The sequence below is a fragment of the Patella vulgata genome, chromosome 5 (genome assembly GCF_932274485.2).
Source record: "Patella vulgata chromosome 5, xgPatVulg1.2, whole genome shotgun sequence".
Classification (NCBI taxonomy): domain Eukaryota; kingdom Metazoa; phylum Mollusca; class Gastropoda; family Patellidae; genus Patella; species Patella vulgata.
The window spans coordinates 43127194-43148714 of record NC_065883.2 but is presented as its reverse complement, the minus strand read 5'-3'; the positions used below and the strand labels follow the sequence as shown (position 1 = coordinate 43148714).

The 21521-nt window shown below is 35.3% G+C and overlaps 1 protein-coding gene across 6 annotated transcripts in view; it reads right to left on the bottom strand.

The window, feature by feature from the left end:
• Positions 1-21521, bottom strand: part of LOC126820263 (endoplasmic reticulum lectin 1) — a 190478-nt gene that overhangs the window by 116751 nt on the left and 52206 nt on the right. For 5 of the 6 annotated variants that reach the window (XM_056101270.1, XM_050548109.2, XM_050548110.2 and 2 more), the window contains exons 4-6: positions 14420-14497; positions 13792-13861; positions 10122-10159 (exon numbers count right to left, since the gene is read on the bottom strand). The exons of the other annotated variant lie outside the window; for it this stretch is intronic. In XM_056101270.1, coding sequence (XP_055957245.1) covers positions 10122-10159; positions 13792-13861; positions 14420-14497 — 186 coding nt within the window. The remainder of the gene's footprint in view (positions 1-10121; positions 10160-13791; positions 13862-14419; positions 14498-21521) is intronic. 6 annotated transcript variants of the gene reach the window in all.

Below are 21521 nucleotides of genomic sequence, written 5' to 3'. Positions count from 1 at the left end.
AATTTGGCGCGTAATATCTGAGAAGATTTGCCGAAAATCAAAAATCAAAAGTAGCGTAGCTATGTGCCCTGTCTCCGGCTATACCAAAATGCTTCGAAAGTAAAAATCCAACGATTATTGTTAAAATTATGGCAATATCTTAAAAAACGATAGCTTCGGTGATTTCGCACAATTCGCATTGTCGCATAACGTTCACAATAGTTTTACCTAAGTCACACCCACTTCCCCAGTAAAACAGAAGAAATCGAAACGATGAGACAAGCAGTTGCTGAGATGTAATCAAAACTGAATTTGAATAATAATAATAATAAGAAGAATAATTCTAACAAAAACAATAGTGTTTCACACAAGCTACGCAGTGTGAAACCCTAATAACTTTGAACGGAACAAACATTTTTTGAATCAGATTGACCTTAGCTGTTCGAATATTTAGGTTAAATTTGAAAATTTTGAAAATTAAAGGTATAAATTGTTCTGCAAACAACTTTGTCGGCACGTAAAAGGTCGAAGGCGAAATACGAAATTTTGAAAATTTTCAAACACCAAAAAATCGATCTTGATCTCGAGCTATCCTAAAATGCATTAATTTCAGAAATAAGAGACGCATTTAACATATTATGGCCTATTGTGTTTATTTTCACGTCTGTTCAAGTGGATTTTTCACTGTTCTTAATATTAAATCGGATCAAAATGGGAGTAAGGCACAAAGTCCGGGGTGGTAATGGGCGTATTGTGTCCAAATTTCATGGTTTTCGGACAATCGGTGCCGGTGTCGTGGCGAAATTCCACTTTTTTCGCACTTACTGAAGCCGTAAATGGCGGAAAAGATAAACGACAGGAACCGTGTGAAGAACAAACGACCTGAACGAATGCAGGTATCGCCTTGAATTTTTCAGGGCACCTAGGTACCAACGTGAAAAGTTCCTCGCCGGAATTTGGTAGTCATGGTACCTTTGGTTCCAGCGTTGCGCAGGCTCGAATTCAAAAGAAATTAAGGTCGATTTTGGGATTTTGGGTATATTTTGGAGTGGTTTGGTAAGTGACGGTGGATCGGGGACCTCGATGGATCTAAGATGGCAGTCGTAATACAATATTATAATAACGTTGAAGAATGAGCAAATTTTCGCGACCGGGGTTGATTTGCTCTGCCCAGGCAACGTTCCGTTGGTCCGATTGCCTTCAAATTTGCACGGAATGTACCTTCGGATTCAAGCGATCACATATTAAAAATAGAAGAGTGTGCAATTCCGAGAACGTTGAAAATAAATTCGAAACCCAACCCCACCCATCAAAGTTTTTTTTGCTTAAAAAATTGCCGTATTATATCGAATTTTTATTGTTCTTGATATCTGAGCATTTTCTCCTTTTAATATGTGATAAATATCATCGCGGCGCAGCCAACCGCTAGAAATTCCAGAGATTTGGAGCATCGGAAGGATGTCTCAGGAGTCAAAAAAGGCGATTTCGGTTTCTAGTGTTGATACATCGTTGCGGTCATTTTAAAAAATTGTCTTTTAAGGATAATGTGTACAGTACTAATACCTATCACATACGTAAGAGGCGATAAAATCTCTTTGCATTTGCAATTTCAAAATTAATTAAAACCAATATTAAATTCCGAAAATCGTTTTTTTGCTAAAACTATTTTTTTTAATGGGATCAAAATGGGGCACTGAAAACATCAAAGGCGAAATTCGAATTTTTGAAATATTCAAATACCAAACATTCGACCATGAGCCAGGCTATCCTGAAATGTATTAATTTTGGTAATAATAGACAGATTCTTTAAGCCACGACCAATTGTGGATGTTTTAAAGCCCATTAATATGGATTTTTCACTATTTTTCATTTTCAATTCAAAATGGCGTCCATCATTTGTCAGAAATCAAAATTCTAATTTCTACAATTTATGGGCTTTTCTTCAAGGATTCGGAAAATATAATTCCCTTGTCTGTAAGTAAAATATCAAACAAGCCTTAGCGACATTTCACATTGCAAGATGGTGGCACTTCCGGAATGGGCTACAAACTCCATTTTCTGTAAACAACGTATTTTCAATATTCGAAGGACAAAAGCCATACATGAATGTGGGATAGCCATTATCTCGGAAAAGATTCAGGGTTTCCGAAAATGTCATTTGTTTGAAAATAGTTCACGAAACCACGGCCGATTTTCAATTCCGGAAAAAAGTACAAAATTCTGTTACTTCCGGTATGCGCAGAAGTTTCAAAATTGTTTTATCAAGTAGCCACCACAATAGAAAATTTGGTTCCAGATCGATATCTGTTTTCGATCATGGAGAAATAGGCTCCCGCAGGAAAAAAAAAAATAATAATAATAATAATAATAACAATACTTTTAGTAAAAACAAAAGTCTGAAAGCCTAATAATTTTAGTAAAAACAATAGTATTTCAGACAAAAGTCTGAAAGCCTAACTAGACCGGCAAGCAGCACTGAACCGGCTTTCAGGAATCAGACAGGAAGTGTGTCATACAATAGCCCATTTATCAAGCTACCAAACGATACTTTAGATGTTTTGATCCGGTCACACCCGACGGTGAAATCCCGATTGTTGCAAGAGCTTCGATTTTTTTACTGTCTTTTTTTTTTAAATATCGAATATTTTTTTGACTACTTCCTGTTTCCGGATCATTATCGGGATAGATTTAACAAGTGGTATGGGAACTTAAGTTTCAGAAAGATCCATTGGACAGTTTTAGCTCCCTTATACCATTAGAAGCAGATTTACAGATATAACGATTTTTCGAGTTTTTTCCAAGATTGTGGCCTTTTTGGACCATTTATACTATATTAAGGCTTTTAAATTTGGATTCACACCATAGACCACCATTAGGACTCTAAGTAACAGAAGTTTAAGAAAGGAAATGGGAGAAGTTTTCGAAATAAAAGCGTCTGAATAGGCTCAAAAAAGGAAAATAATAGATTTTCAGCGTTCCATTATATATTGCCTAACCCGCGAATTTTTACCATTTAGATAAGATCGTCCATTGTTCGAACTATCCAATGACACTTTAGTTGTTTTGATTCGGTGGAATCTGGCGTAGTAATAACTTTTTTTCGCAAGATCACCATTTTTTTTACTTTTTATGGGTTTTTTTCTCAAAATATCGGATATTTTTTCGACTACTTCCGTTTTTTGGATCATTGTCGGGATAATTTTAACAAGTTGTTTGGTTACCTAACCTTCTGTACAAGAAGTTTCAGAAAAATCCATTCAGCTGTTTTCCAAAGAAAGAAAAATAGAAGAGCATTTTCAGTAATTTAAGGATTTTTCAACTTTTTCCCAAGATTGAGGTTCTTTTTGGACCACTTATATTATTTTAATGCTTTTATTTTTGGACTCACGCCATAGTCCACCGATGGGACTGACTCTGAGTAAAAAAAGTTTAAGAAAAATTGTAGTTTACGTTTTCGAGAAAATGGCGTCTCAAAATGCTCCAGAACGGAAAATACTAGATTTTCGGCTTACCATAATTTATTTTCTAGCCATCTAAATCGTATCATTCAGATGTCATATGATAGTCCATTAATGGGGCTATCTAGCGATACTTTAGTTCTTTTGGTCCGCTAACATCTGATGGAGAAATCAAGTTTTTCGCAAGAGAGCTTTTTTAAAAACTTTTTTTCTTCATTTTTTGAATACTTCCGGTATGGAGATTATTGTCGGGATAGTTTTAATAACCGGATTGGCTAATCAAATACCCACTTGGCTATGTAATGATATGTTACATTGTCTGATCAGATAAAATGCCCCTGGGAAATCCTATGTTTAATAGTGCCAAAAATGCAAAAATGTCAAAATAACGAAATTTAAATATTTCAATACATATTATACATCGTTAGAATCGTAATTAGGTCAGCTACCTGAAAGTGTAACTTTTTTTTGTAAAAATTTGTTTAAATAATAAAGTAATATAACATTTTCCAAAGTTTCACGATTTTTCAACTTTTTTCGATTTTCAATACGTTATTTTTCCTATTCCAGACATATCAATGTCTTAATATTGGATGGATTGATGCACAAGACTACCGGGGGGACTCTCGATAGGGAAAGTTTAAGAAAAATCCTTGGAGCAGTTTTCGAGATACAGGCGCCCAAAAACGCTTCAAATCAGAAAATACTTAATTTTCAGCATGTCATATTTTGCTGCTTGGTCATACTATCTGTATAAATTGGGCATCATACGACAGTCCATTCCTCGGGCCACTCAACGAAAGCTTAATTCGTTTAATCAATTGGTACTGGGCGGAGAAATCGAGTTTTTCACAAAAAAAACCATTTTTTTCGAAATATCTATCAATATTTCGACTACTTCCGGTTTCCGGATCGTTGTTGAAATTGCTTTATGCAGCGGTCTGACTATATAGTTTCAGAAACATCAATTGAAGCGTTCAAAAAAATATAAGGGTTATAAAATGGGCAGAAAATTCGAAAAAATTCGAAAAATAAAGGGCGATAATGGACTCTCGATAGAGAAAGTTAAAAAAAAATTGTAGTTTAAGTTTTTGAGATAAAGGCGTCCAAAAACGCTCCAAATCAGAAAATACTTGATTTTCAGCTTGTCATATTTTGCTGCTTGGTCATAGTATCCGTATAAATTGGGCATCATACGACAGTCCATTCCTTGGGCCACCCAACGAAAGTTTAATTCGTTTAATCCATTGATATTCGGCGGAGAAATCGAGTTTTTTCCCAACACACCCATTTTTAGCGTTTTTTTTCGAAATATTTATCATTATTTCGACTACTTCCGGTTTCCGGATCGTTGTTGAAATTGCTTTACCAACCGGTCTGACTATATAGCTTTATGTTCCAGTAGTTTCAGAAACATCAATTGAAGCTTTCAAAAAAATATAAGGGTTATAAAATGGGCAGAAAATTCGAAAAAAATCGAAAAATAAAGGGCGATAACTCGGAATGAAACTTAAATTATTGGAATCGGATAGACTTCAGGTATCTAAAAATGTAGGTCAAATTTTAAAATTTTGCAGAATAACAAAAATTGTCTCGTAAACAACGTATTTTCAAAATTCGAAGGACAAAAGCCATAGATGAATGTTCGAAATTGAAAAATGTGAGATAGCCATTATCTCGGAAAAGATTCAGGGTTTTCGAAAATGTCATTTGTTTGAAAATAGGTAAAGAATTCACGAAACCACGGCCGATTTTCAATTCCGGAAACAAGTACAAAATTCGGTTACTTCCGGTATGCGCAGAAGTTTCAAAACTGTTTTATCAAGTAGCCACCACATGGTTTCCCAACAGAAAGGTTCCAGATCGATATCTGTTTTCGATCATGGAGAAATAGGCTCCCGCGGAAAAAATAATAATAACTAGACCTGCAAGCAGCACTGAACCGGCTTTCAGGAATCAGACAGGAAATGTGTCATACAATAGCCCATTCATCGAGCTACCAAACGATACTTTAGGTGTTTTGATCCGGTCACATCCGACGGTGAAATCACGATTTTTGCAAGAGCACCTATTTTTACTGGGGTTTTTTTTTAATATCGAATATTTTTTCGACTACTTCCGGTTTACGTATCATTGTCGGGATAGATTTAACACGTTGTATGGGAACTTAACTTCCTGTACCAGAAGTTTCAGAAAGATCCATTGGACAGTTTTTAAAAGAAAGGAAAATCAGAAGATATTTAACGATATTTAGCAAATAGAACTGCGATGCAGTAATGACGGGTTTCACCAGTGCCACTTTACCCTAAACATATGTCACTTCCGGTACCAATGAAACCATTAAACAGGTTTCCACATAAGCATTGCACACATGAAATAAAATGGGCGCCGAATCAACCAAATCCAGCAATATCATTTCATTTTATACATTTGTTACATGTAAGTGTACAGTACTTCCGGTGATAATGAAAATGTTCAATTAGTTTGATGAAATCATAAATGGCAGAAGGCATCAGATGGTGAAAATTATATGTAAATCGAATAATAATTGCCACTTTTATAGACCAAAAACCTTGAAAAGTGACTTGTAGAAAATCGTCTATTTCTCTGCAACCGTACACGTTAGAAACCATTTTCTGGTATCTGTATCATCGTATGGGTTCAATCTATCAAATATCATAATTTTAAAAACATTACAAATCAGACTCATTTGAATAAAATATCTGTTTTGAAGGCTAAAAATACAGTTTTTGCCAAAATGACGTTACTTTCGGTGATAATGAAAATCTTAAATTACTTGTATAAAATCGTAAATGGCATTAGGTATCACACACTGAAAATTTCATGAAAATCGAATAATAATTGACACTTTTATGGACAAAAAACCCTGAAAAGTGACCTGTTGAAAATCGTCTATTTCTCCGCAACTGAACAAGTTAGAAACCATTTTGTGATATCTGTATGATTGTATGGGTTCATTCTTCTACTTGATTAGAATCAAATATCAAAATCTTAAACAAACAACAAATACGACTCATTTGAATAAATTATTTGTTTCGAAGGCTATAAATACAGTTTTTGTCCAAATTTCGACATTTCCGGTGACATTGAAAATGTTAAATTGAGTTGAACTAGTCACAATTGAGATTATGCATTAAATGGTTTCACTTTTATGAAAATCCAAAAATAATTGATGCTTTTACAGGCACAATAGCTTAAAGGATGACTCATGCAAAATTGATCATTTCTCAGCAACTGCGCATATTACAAATTAATTTTCAATACTCTACGTATAGATTTTTGCTACGAGTTTATGAAAGTTACGAAGTAATATTTTAAAATATGAAAACACTGGATGGGTTGTAAATAGTTTAATTTTACACCTTTTTTCACCTTTTAATCGAAATAGCCCGAAAACGGAATCGAAATTAAAAAAACCTGGGCCCAACCCTTTCAGTTATACCAGATTTGAAAAAATTAATATTTGCTTTCGAAAAGTGGTACCTAACTGTCAAAATTGTAGTTTTTGGTAAAATTACGCCACTTTCGGTGTGAACAGATAACTCTATCGGTAACAAAAAAAAAGACAATTGAGACAACGGAGCATATGAACTTTGTTTTATACAAATCGAACAATAAATAATTAATCTAGGACTGAAAAACTGAATTAGCCAATGGCGGCCAAGGAAAATTACGGAGACAAAATTTTTTCACATTTTTGCTCAAGTCAGATGACTCTTTAATTCTGTGTAAAACATGACTAAAAAATATTCATAAATAAAAAAGTTTTTTGTAAAAATTTAAATTTTCTAAATTTGGCACCTAATATCTGCGAAGATTTGCCGAAAATCAAAAATCAAAAGTAGCGTAGCTATTTGCCCTGCCTCCGGCTATGCCAAAATGTATCGAAAGTTAAAATCCAACGATTATTGTTAAAATTACTGCAATATTTTTAAAAACGATAGCTTCGGTGATTTCGGACATTTCACATTGTCGCAGAACGTTCAAAATAGTTTTATCCTCTAAGTCGCACCCACTTTCCCAGTAAAACCGAAGAAATCGAAACGATGCGACAAGCAGTTGCTGAGATCTAATCAAAATGGAATTTGAATAATAATAATAAAAATAACTAGAATTGCGCGCAATGCTGATGGCTTTCACTGTCGCCAAGGCGTCACGCGATCGCCAGATATATGACAAAAGACTACCCCACCACTCCCCCACCCCCAAAAAACCCACACTCTAGCATAACTCAGATATTGACCCCTAAACATGCTCCAACTCGTAAAAATACGCTATTTTCAATTTCCGATCTCTTTTTTTCGGCTACCCATGACAATTAGAAAAATTGTACAAGGGTTTCTCACAATACACTACCCAGTAGAATCTCGATTGAGCAAGTCTGAAAAAAATCATTGGCTGATTTTCCAAGAAACATGGGTTTAAACTTGATCGAAATCGTAAATAACCTTACTTTTCAAAGTCCCATAAATTTTTTAGTTGGCAATAAAATCTTGTTGCTATAGCACCATCTCGTAGATAATTCACGTAGCTATCATAATACTTTAAGTACTCGGTAAACAACCAATTGATACATCGCATTTGGCGCACAGACACCCATTTTTCAGAATTTTAGTCTTCTTTTATATAGAATTCCAACCGCCAAGGGATCATTTACCGTCACATCAATGTGTACACGGGACTTCGGAATCGTGTTCATGTCAGCTACTCAAATATGTAATTGGTTCAAAAATTGATTGAATATTCAATGAAATATCGCCAATTTTCTGGTTTCCTGCACGATAAAGATTTGACGTCACTAATAAAAATTTAATATTAATTACAGATAGAGTCCATGCTCAAACAACGTCATGCCTTTTATCACAGATGTAGTATTCGATACTACTATACGATACTACTGCAACCACTTAATAAAATGGACTTACTTATAAACAGCGCGAGCCGTCGATTTCTGTCCAGATGATTACCGGTATAAGATAATTTTGACAAAGAAGCAACAAGATTAATTCAAAGACTATCTAATACACACAGCAATCAACTATTTCTGTTACAGGGTCACTAAACCCATATTTTGGATAGAAGAAAACACTCATAGTTGAAATAATTTCAGTTCAAATATCATAACTGATAAAAGCACTCTTGAATAGGCTCTATACGTTGACAAAACGTACAGATTGTATCCACCCTATGTTTCGTTTAACAATGATAGCTGCCGTTTTCAATATTCGATCCCTCTGTTCTCCTACTCCTGATATTTGGGACTGTTGTACAATCGTTTTATGTCTAACACTACCGATAGGCCTCTCTGTAGAAGAAGTTCCAAAAAAGAATTATGTTGACTTTTCGAGAAATAGGCCTCTGAAAATGCTCCAAATCGTAAAAATACGACGTTTTCGATTTTCGATTTCTTTTTTCGGCTACCCCTGACATTTCAAAAAATGATACAGTGGTTTCACAAAACAGAGTACCCATTATCCTCTCGATTGAGAAAGTTTTTAAAAAATCGTTGGGGGCGTTTCCGAGAAACATGCGTCCAAAGTCGCTCGAAATCGTAAAAAACGTTACTATTCAAAGTCACATAACTTTTTAAATTTTTGATAGAAACATGCCGCTTTAGTACCATCCGATAGACAATTCAATTGGCTATTAAACGATATAAAACTTTAACTAATCGACAAGAACAAAATTGATACATCGCATTTTCCGCACAGGCACCCATTTTTCACAATTTTGTCAAAGTTTGGATACCTGTCTTGACTACTTCCGGTGATTAGAGGATTTTCATTTATAGTTCATGGACTGGTTTGGTCCTTCGACTTCATATTCCTGAAGTTTCATAAAAATCGTTGGAGCCGTTTTAAAAAAATAAGAACTCTACGATTTGACCAAAATGCCAAAAAAAGTGAAAAATCAAAGTCAACACATTTCAGAACAAACTTATATTGTTGGAATCGGATTGATGTCAGCTCTCCAAAAATATAACGGAAATTTCAAAATTCCCAAAAATAAAAATTTTAGAAAATTTTGAAAATTTTCCATTTTTCACCCCAAAAATGATAGCGACAAAGTTTCAAAATTCCACAGTTTTGAACTGCTATCTGCTCAGAAATGTCTCCAGCTATCCAAAAATGTAAATATCTGAAGAATCCATTGAGAATTAAGGAATAATGGTCGATTTTCAATTTTCGTGCACGTTAAAGATTTCACGCATTTCCGCTATGCGCACAAATTTTGTTTTACATTTAAGCACTAACTACCACCCAGTTTCCCGAGAGAAAATCAAATTTCAGACCTCTATCTCTTATAGTTGCTGAGAAATAGGCAAAACGGAAAAAAAAAAAAATAATAATATTAATCTTAGTAAAGACAATAATCTTAACAAAAACAATAGTGTTTCACACAAGCTACGCAGTGTGAAACCCTAATTATAATAAGAGTTACTTTGAGCGGTTTAAGATCGACGCAGAGGCGGATTTTCCCAGATGATCATTTCGCAACAGGAACTAGAGATGAAAACCAGTCAGTAGGAACTGTTACAGGAGTGAAAAGATCTACTGTCTGTTCCCGCTGATACTCTGACAGATTAACAGACCGACGGACACAGTGACGACATAATACGCCCACACTAAAATATACAGAATATCATTACAAGAAAATTGTTACCCTTTCTACTGTCTCAACGCCTTTTGACTTTGAATTATCTAAGAAAAAAAACAAAAAAAAAACAACAATGAATAATAAATTAAACATCATATTTGATATACCATATATTACAGATCTTCAGTAAGAGGTTTATAATTCATTCTCTAAAATAAAACAAATTGATTAGCTTGCATTAAATAGGCCTACACCAAACTCAACATGTTAACTATTGAAGTGTCTCTACTATTACAAGAGAATTTCTTGAATATTCATACTACAATTTTGTTCAGCTGTTGTTTTTTACTGTCTGGTAGCCCCAAATTCTAAAATGACTCCCATCCTATGTAGTAGAAGTAGTAGCTGGTGGTTTAACATCTGCTTCCAAAAAGTAGTGATCATCCAGCCATGAAGGGCAATTCATTGTTATAATATTTGAATTCTTAATCATGGAGCAAGACAATCTTCAATCAAAAACAAAAGCTTTTTCAATTGGCTTGTGTACAGGTTTAGTAATCATATTGTAATCATAGTGAGATCAAATAATTCAATCTGACAGTTACACATGTATACATTTGAAATTGTTTTATTATTACAATTAAACATACATTATGCAAGAGCATAAGTCGATACATTTTTCAGTATAGACAGACAGACAGACAGAAATGGGGTTTAACATCCACTCGACACAAACTAGGTCATTTCGGGACTAACATATGGTTTAATTTTATTTCAATAATTCGCTTGCGCATAGGGGTCTTTAGCAGTGGGAGGAAACCGGAGGACCCGGAGAAAACCCACGAGGTTGGACAGGCGACCCTACTCCTTGTCACGTACAACCGGGGATTCGAAACCACGCCAGTCGACTCAATGACAGACTTTATGATACAGCGCGCGCACGCTAACCATTCAGCCATCCAACCCCCCTTTTTCAGTATAAGTCTGGCATTCGTCTTATACTCTGTTTCGATTTATATGCAGAAGTTAAAAAGATAGGTTGCCAGGCAACGAAACATACGCCCAAAGCAGCTAAATCGTCCAGGCAGTCAACAACTATTGTCGCATATATTTACTTTTTTTTGGTAATGAAACATTTATAATACACTAAAATCTAATTAAGAGTAACAACTCATGAAATAATTATCAATCTGAAGTCAGCTGATAACTTTAGCCTCTAGAGGGTTTACAAGATTTTTCAAAGTGATCAAGGGCCATAACTTTGGCAGTAATTATCAGAAATCGTTGAAAATCAATAGGATTATTTGTCTCATAACCTCAAACACTGTGTATAAATTTAAAGTCAATCGGATATTAACTTTAGTCTCTAGAGCATCCATAAGATGTTTTGAAGTGATCAAGGGCCATGAATCTGGCAGCAATTATCTGAAATCGCTGAAAATCAATAGGCTTCTTCGTCTCAAGACCTCAAACACTGTGTATAAATTTAAAGTCAATCAGATATTAACTTTAGTCTCTAGAGCGTCCACAAGCAATTGTGTACGCCGGACCGCCGGACGGACGGGCGCGACGACAATATACGACCACATTTCCTAGCATACTTATTTCTTTATTTAAAAACATAAACCCATTCAAAATATGATTATAAATCTGAGAATATGCCATAAAAATAGAATCTTTTCTCCGACATTAGACATGTGAAATTTGTCACGTTTTCATTTCATAATTTCACGCGTCTCAGGAGATTTCTACTTCCGTTTCAGTTATTGTACTATAACCGCCTGCGATCAGAAACAGAGCTTGCATTGTCTAGTATTTTTCGGATATATGTGTGTGTGTGCGTTTGTATATGGTGTATATTGAGGACACACATCTGAATACACACCTTCTAATCGCCGACCTGTGTCAACCGAGGACTTTTTGGACTAAATCCAAGACTGTGACGATGTTCAGAAGCCTGGATTTAATAACCCATTTGATTTAAGGGTTGATCTGGGGTGCTCCGCGTTAGGCGGTATTCTACAACTAGGGTGTATCTGAAAATGGAACAATTTGATTGTGTGTATCAGGTCCGCGGTTAGTGTTTATTGAACAGCGAGTGTATCAAGTCCTCGGTTAACCAATTTCTACCATACACATCATATATGGTCACGTGGGAGAAACAAGTTATTATTTCTGCAATATCTAAACTTAATAACCGTTTTTAACCCGTTTGATATTAAAAATCAAGCCATCTAGTCATTATATTACTTCTGATTGAAGATTCGAAATTTTTACCAGGCGCAACATATCATAAGATTATTGCCGAAATAATAAGTATAAAATAATATATAATCAACAATTGAAATATTAATAAGTCGCGCAATTTCAAGTAGTGACATTTGTTAGGGCGTATTAAGTCAGTTACAACTGTCTTAAATATAATGCGTAGGTACCACTAGGCAATATTTTGCCTTGCAAATGTACTACAGATATAAATTGGTGAGCCTCGGGAGGCGTCGGGATCAGGTTTCCCAGGGTCTCTGGGGAACTCCTTAGGCATCGTGAGCCACGTGGACCCATCGTGAGGCATTGTCAGTAAAACAGGCCTGGGAGGCATTCCCGGAGCTTTGTATGCAAAGCTTTTAATATCATGGATTTAACTGTTCAAGTCATAAAAATTCATTGAAAATCAATACTTGTTCGTCTCAAGATCTTAAACTCTGTGTATCAATCTGAAGTCAATCGGATGATAACTTAAGGGCCATAACTTTGGCAGTATTTATCGGAAATCGTTGAAAATCAATAGGAATCTTCGTCTCATGACCTCAAACACTGTGTATAAATTTAAACTCAATCGAATATTAACTTTGGCCTCTAGAGCGTCCACAAGATTTTTTGAAGTGATCAAGGGCCTTTACTCTGGCTGTAATTATCGGAAATCGTTGAAAATCAATAGGCTTCTTCGTCTCATGACCTCAAACACTGTGTATAAATTTAAGGTCAATTGGATATTAACTTTGGCCTCTAGAGCGTCCACAATATTTTTTGAAGTGATCAAGGGCCATAGGCTTCTTCGTCTCAAGAACTTAAACACTGTGTATAAATTTAAAGTCAATCGGATATTAACTTTAGCCTCTAGAGCGTCCACAAGCCATTGTGGACGCCGGACCGACGGACGGGGCGACAACAATATACAACCACATTTCAATGTGGGCGTATAAAAAGGTGATTTTTCGGACAATCAGGGGCCATAATTCATGAAGTTACGTTCCGATGGGCGCAAATATTGAAAGGAACCAAGATCTTTGGGTTATAAACATGCATGTCAAGTTTCATCAAAATCGGTTCAAAATTGTGACCTCTACAGGGTCCACATGCTAAAAACGTGATTTTTCGTACAATCAGGGGCCATAATCCATGAAGTTTCGATCTGATACATGCCAATATCAAAAGCAGCCAAGATCTTTTGGGGATAAACCTATATTTTAAGTTTCGTCAAAATCAGATAAGAATTGTGACCTGCAGAGAGTCCAAAAACAATTGTGGACAGACGGACGGACGTCCAGACATACGGACGGATGTCCAGACATACGGACGGATGTCCAGACATACGGACGGACAGGGGTGACGACAATATACGTCCACATGAAAATGTGGGCGTATACAAATGTGTTCATGTAATAAGTCTAGAGAATGAATTTTGTACTCTATTGTGGTGAAATGCCATTGTATTTTTATATCATTAACTGATTACCTGAATTCTGATTTTTATCTCTCAAGAATCTCTCATGATATCCTAGAAAATATTCTTGAATTTTCGGTTTCTGAAAAAAAAAAAAAAAAAAAAAATAGTTACAGCCACTGATCATCATTTGAATTGTTCAGATAACTCCACAATAAAGTGTGATTAAATTGATTATTTAACATTTGACTAAGAAAACAAAATCAAAATAACAACTTTTGATAACCATGTGGTGTGGATTGAAACGAGACCCATCAAAAGATTTTAACAGATTTTAACATTGGCTTGTTTTGATCATATCCCGTTCATATCATCTGCAGAGGATGCTGAATGTTAACAAATTTTCAATTAATTATATCTTTTTAAATACTGAACGGAATTTGAGCATTTTTGGACTGATATTCCTTTTTTAGAGATTTAACTTTCCCAATTTAGTGAAGTTAAAAATCCATCAAATGATCAGAGACTTTAATTGTAATGGAAATGAGTACAATAACAATTTAAATTCTGTACATTTTCTTCATTTGAAAACAAATTGAAGCAATGACCACAACTGTCACACACCACTAAAAATCTAAAATATTCCACCATGTCCAAGGATAAGAATACAAATAATACATATAAATAGATTAAAACTTACTTTTCCAGGTTCTTTAGTTTCATGATACTGTCGTAAATATTTGCTATGACATAATTCATATGTCCAATAACTCTCAATCTGAAATCCAATACAGCATCATAGCCATTATATATTATATTTATCTTTACACTCCTATATCTAGAGTTGACACTCTAAAGGCCAACATGTTTATCATTTTCAAGAAAGAAATACAATTTGAAATATGCGAAAATTTCAAGATCTGTTTTTGAAACCAGTCAACATCCAATCAATCCATATTTTGCCCATGTCAATGTCTGGTTCGTATTAAAAATGTCCTACTGAAAAATATAGCAGTCAGTCAATTTGCATGTCGAGTAATTCAAATATTGAAATTAATTACACTAAAAGAATAGAGATGTTCCCCCAAGCATAACTGGAGCTTCTGTTCAACCCTCTGAACGTATTTTTATTTGAACATGTATTTCTAATGAAACAAGCCAACAGTGAGGCTGATGTCCCCCGCCGAAATCCCAAAATAAATAGATGACACATATTAATTAATCGGACATTTATTTTTTTCAACGTATCAAGCAATCAAACTGATTATCGACTATAAACTAAGTTTCATCACTCCCTATTAGATAGAATTAAAGTTATCTTGTCCCAAAGCATCGACCAATGAAATTGCTTAGCTCTGCTTAGCTTTAACTTGAAATGTTAATCATTGAACTCAGTCAATACATTCGCCTAATGAACATCTACATGAAGTTTAAACATTCTACCTCAATTAAAAGCAGAGTTGTTGTTCCAAAGTCTAGACCAATCAAATTGCCTATCACTCCTAAGCCTAAGCAGAAAATTCTCATCATCAAACTTAGTCAAGGTAATGATATGATGAATCTGTACTCGGAGTTTCATCACTCTAACTTATCTATAACCAAAGTTTATAACCAAAGTTATCATGCCCCAAGCCTGACAAGGACAGCTGTCTAGTCGTTCGGATGGGACCAAAAACCGAGGTCCCGTGTACACATTGGCGTGCACGTAAAAGATCACTTGACAGTTGGAATTCGATATAAGAGTAGGCCGTATGAAGAGTTAGACGTACAACACTTTCTGAGGTAAAAATCACGGAAAAAGACGCGGGCAGTGGATAATCCGAGAATTTAATTAGGATTCGATATTTGTAATAAATAGTCAGCGATTAAAGACAACATTGTCTTATGTATGCAAAGAATTCTCCTCTGACTTCCAAGAGAGGTAAGTCACGTGACGTAAACATGACTTGGTTTGATCAAATTTTTATAGCAGGGCATTCCTTCGCAATTACAATTATGACAAATTAATTAGTTTGAATATGTTTTTAGTCCATATATACCATTAAATCACCCAGTTTGTACGCGGTAATGTATCTTTAAGTTTCATCAAAATCAGATAAAAATTGTGACCTGTAAAGTGTCCACAACCTTCGTATTACATACTTTTACACAATTTGCGTACAAAGAGTGACCATTTTGTCAGCCAGTTTCACTTTGATTTTCCAGAAATTTGAAATCAACCTTCATTATGGTGGAATGGTAATATATTTAAAATTGTGACCTCTAGAGAATCCATAAGCTAACCAGCGGCTGTCAGGCAGGATTCGCCAACATTTTGCAAGAGATGGATAGAGAACAAGCTAAACACAAAAACGATTTTTTGTACAATTAGGTGCCATAACCCAGAAAGTTATGGTCTGAAATGCACAAAATCGGATAAAAATTGTGACCTCTAGAGGGTCCACCATAACCTTTGTATTACATACTTATACACAATTTGCGTACAAAGAGCGGCCATTTTGTCAGGCAGTTTCATTTTGATTTTCCCGAAATTCGAATTCAACCTTCATTAAGGTGGAATGGTGATATATCTAAACGGTTTTTAAAATCATGATAAAAATTGTGACCTTTAGAGAATCCACAAGCTAAAAAGGCGATTTTTCGACCAATCAAGGACCATAATCCAAGAAGTTACGTTCGGATATGTGTGATTATCAAAAGGAACCAAGATCTTATGAAAACAAGCCAACAGATAGGCTGATGTCCCCCGCCCAAATAAATAGATGACACATATTAGTTTTAACTTGAAATGTCAATCATTGAACTCAGTCAAGACATTCGCCTAATGAACATCTATATCAAGTCTAAACATTAGAAGCAGAGTTGTTATGTTCCAAAGTCTTGACCAATCAAAATGCTTATTGCTGCTTAGCCTAAGCAGACAATTCTCATCATCGAACGTAGTCAAGGTATACACCAAGTTTCATCACTCTCACTTAATTAGAACTAAAGTTATCGTGTCCCAAAGCATCAACCAATCAAATTGCTTATCTCTACTTACCCTAAGCAGAAAATGCTCATCTTTGCACTCGATCAAGACAATGAAATAAAATATGTTATTCACGACAAAACGACAAATGTTCTATTGATTTTATGATTTTACAATCATTTTAGGTAAAGATAGGTTGCCAGGCAACGAAACATACGCCCACAGCAGCTAAATCGTCCGGGCAGTCAACAAGAGTTGTCGCATATTTTTACTTTTTTCGGTAATGAAACATTTATAATACACTAAAATCTGATTAAGAGCAACAACTCAGAAAACCATTAGCATTTGTTTGGTTTTTATCAAGTTCTGCCCCATGCTAACATTTTGTATACAAAACTTTTAATACTGTATCATGGATTTAGCTGTTCCAAGTCATAAAAATTCATTGAAAATCAATATACTTGTTCGTCTCAAGATCTTAAACTCTGTGTATCAATCTGAAGTCAATCGGATATTAACTTTGGCCTCTAGAGCGTCCACAAGATTTTTCAAAGTGATCAAGGGCCATAACTTTGGCAGTAATTATCAGAAATCTTTGAAAATCAATAGGATTATTCGCCTTGTGAGCTCAAACACTGTGTATAAATTTAAGGTCAATCAGATATTAACTTTAGCCTTTAGAGCATCCACAAAGTTTTTTGAAGTGATCAAGGACCATAACTCTGGCAGTAATTATCGGAAATCACTGAAAATGAATAGACTTCTTCGTCTCATGACCTTAAACACTGTGTATAAAATTTAAAGTCAATCGGATATTAACTTTAGACTCTAGAGCGTCCACAAGATTTTTCAAAATGATCAAGGGCCATAACTCTGGCAGTAATTATCGTAAATTGCTGAAAATCAATAGGATTCTTCGTCTCATGACCTTAAGCACTGTGTATAAATTTAAAGTCAATAGGATATAATAACTTTGGCTTCTAGAGAGTCCTCAAGATTTTTTTGAAGTGATCAAGAGCCATAACTCTGGCAGTAATTATCAGAAATCGCTTCTTCGTCTCATGACCTTAAACACTGTGTATAAATTTAAAGTCAATCGGACATTAACTTTGGCCTCTAGAGCGTCCACAAGATTTTTTGAAGTGATCAAGGGCCATAACTCTGGCAGTAATTATCGGAAATCGCTGAAAATCAATAGGCTTCTTCGTCTCATGACCTTAAACAATGTGTATAAATTTAAAGTTAATCGGATATCAAGTTTGGCCTCTAGAGCGTCCACAAGATTTTTTGAAGTGATCAAGGGCCATAACTCTGGCAGTAATTATCGGAAATCGCTGAAAATCAATAGGCTTCTTCGTCTCATGGCCTTAAACACTGTATATAAAATTTAAAGTCAATCAGATATTAACTTTAGCCTCTAGAGCGTCCACAAGCAATTGTGGACGCCGGACGGACCGACGGACGGTCGGACCGACGGACGGGGGCGACGACAATATACAACCACATTTCAATGTGGGCGTATAAAAACAACATGGACTACTTTGTCCGCTTGGAGCCAGTGGAATAACACTTTTATTTCACTGATAAAACGCGGTATTCCACTACTGATCATAAAATAAAATGTATTATTTCATTTGTAACTTATATAAGAATAAAAAGTATCTAAATTAGAAACGAATTGTCATATTTAATAATGTCAAGTCAAGTTAAACAAATATAAACCTACCTGAGTTAGTGAATTCGGTGCTGTGGAATGCAATGGTGTATCCAAGATGGAGATGCAAGAAAAAGTGACTAAAGGTGAAACAGGATGTTAGGACAGTATCTAAGTAACGGATTACTACTCACTCCAAATAAGGTGGAAACTACAGATGGCATAGAAAAGCAAGACTACCAGCTATATGAAGTGTCTTGTTGAACAAGACTATTAAAGAACTGAGTTAACTGACTAAATAAACTAAAACCATACACAGGATGAAAGAGGCTACTTCTTAATACCAAATATATAACAACTGACAACCAAATATACACTACTACAATATAATGAATCTATATTCGAGTTCCATCGATAATTTGTAACCAAATAGTGAGTGCAGGGGGACTGCTCCACACAAAATTTACACAAAAACAAATACACGGACAGGACATCATACTCAGGAAAACACAAACATACAGACAATTCAAAAAAGTGAATGGATCCGGGGGCTAGCCGTAAGCGTCCACTGCGCTGTACAGTCCCGGGTCTGTAGTGACACAGACTTCACTCAAATTTGAAAAAAAATTAGGAATACAACCAAAAGAACCCATTGTGTAATGCCAGCATGAGTCATGATCTGCTATATGCTACACGAAATACTAAATTAAGCATAGGCTATGTAGTAAAATTCAACTATACAAGTAACCACATCGGTGAAATGTATAAAAAAGTAGTCTAAACTCTAAATTCAATCAAGAAACGCTTCAGTATTCATGTTCCATCGTCACAAAAACAAAACTGAATACAAAGAAGTAAATAGGAAATGTAGACTGTCTCGAGGGACAGCCGTCTGCTGACTGAGAATGACGTCATATCTTAGAAGGTGATAAAAAATCACAATAACAAGGGCGATAATCCAGATAAAATAACGTTAAAAGCTTAAAAACCATAAGTTTTAGCGAATAATCGGAATTATGTAATTGTACAATATTATTAATATATTAATATAATACCCCACACAAGAAATGCAAAACAGTTATGTTGAAGAAATCGTACTATGTAAGTGTATATATAATAAATTATAAAGGCATAACATTAAGGGAGGTAATTCAGACAGGGTTAGGTAACTACAGAAAATCTAAAATAAAATTTAAATTGGATCATTATTCAGTATGTAGTCGGTTATATACTTACAAGAAATATCAAACTTGGTATGTTGAAGTAATGGAAGTTTTGAAATTTCTTTTAAAATGCGTAATTGTGTAGCGCCTTTGGCAGTGCATTTAAAGTAAAGAGATTTTATTCGAGAGAGAAATAGTTCTTTATTGTTACATATTGTCAAAAATCGTAATGCCTGTGAATAGAAAACACTATATAGCGTGGTATCTGGTATGTTACTACAGATTGACGGGTATTTTACTACTTTAAAACCAAATTTGTCCGTTTTGTCGAAAATACCGACATTAAATTTATTGTTAATTATATTGATGTTCAGGTCAAGAACAGATGCATTTATATAGTACCGGAATTTTTTTTATTTAATATTGGTTCAGGAGGATATATTTCACTTTTATATTTGTTGAAATTTCCGTTATCATTGATAGCATTCTGAACATCTGAGACACGCTACCTGTGGAGAAGTATCTCAGACACAGTCAATAGCCATGATATCCATATCACGTGATCTACACATCACAGGTCATGACATTGACGTCAATGGATCATGACGTCAACATTGTAAATAATAGGTTTATCTTCAGCATTGTGTCCGTTGCACCCATAAAGACTATATAATTCGTACAGTCCCAACATGTTCTCTCTTCTTCCAATGATTTTTCACAAAAATAACATCTACAACTCATAGAATTGACGTTGTCTTCAATGTAAGCGTCTGCAAGGGTTGTTCATAGAGGCCTCCATATTGCACTATTTTGTGCGTCGGTCGGGTCTATTTCAGATATACACAATCAATTCTGTTGATGTTTTTAGCGTTGAGATTGACAAATAGTTAATGTGTTTCGGTTCTAAAACAAATATTTTAAACTTTAACGCAAATTTAGAAAATAGCCAAATTCTGGCTGGGATTACTGAGCAAAATGGCCATTCACTGTATACGTGCAAAAAAAAAGCTAGCCACCAATTAATTTTCGTACGTTAGTTACGTACGCATTGATGGGTGTTATGTCATCAATGTTTCGGAAGGTATAGTTTAGACTTTTAGCTACTTTGTAATCTGTTTTTCTTTTATGGTCTTGAAAGTCGAATTCGTATTTATATAAATGTGCATTTGCCATAAATGGGGCGGGGTCAGTTCCCATTGGCAAACCAATGGTTTGTTGCATTATCTGATCCCCAACCTCAAATATGGCATTATCAATGAGGAAATGTATATTTTGAAATTTTTCTTTATCAAAAACTACAGTGTCGGCATTGCGACGTTTTATAATCGTGCCTTAAAGCATCAACCAATCAGATTACTTATTTCTGCTTACAGTAAGCAGACAATGTTTATCATAGAACTCCATAAAAGCATTCCCCTAATGAATGCCTACACCAAGTTTAAACATTCTACCTCAGTTAGAAGGAGAATTATTGTGTTCCAAAGTCTCGACCAATCAAATTGCTTACCGCTCTGCTTACCCTCAGCAGAAAATATTCATAATCGATCTTAGTCAAGGTATTGATGTAATAAAGCTATACATCAAGTGTCCTCACTCTCACTTAATTAGAAATGAAATGAAATGAAATGGAGTTTAACGTCCTACTGTTCTGCTCCTAACCTGGGCTAATGAAGACGGGCATACGCCATACAGTGTGCTATGAGGGAAATTTTGCCCGGACAGCGGCACTACGGCCTACTCTTATATCGAATTCCAACTGCCAAGGGATCTTTTACGTGCACGCCAATGTGTACACGGGACCTCGGTTTTTCGTCCCATCCAAACGACTAGACAGCTTTCCTTGTCAGCCCCTCCGTCCTGCATCACTGACAAGGGAGAACCACGCCGGAAAATCTGGGTGAACTTTCTCGGCCAATGCAAGGATCGAACACCCGACCTCCAGGCTAGCGAGCTAGCGTCTTACCCACTTAGCCACGTGATCCCCCACTTAATTAGAACTAAAGTTATTGTGTCTCAT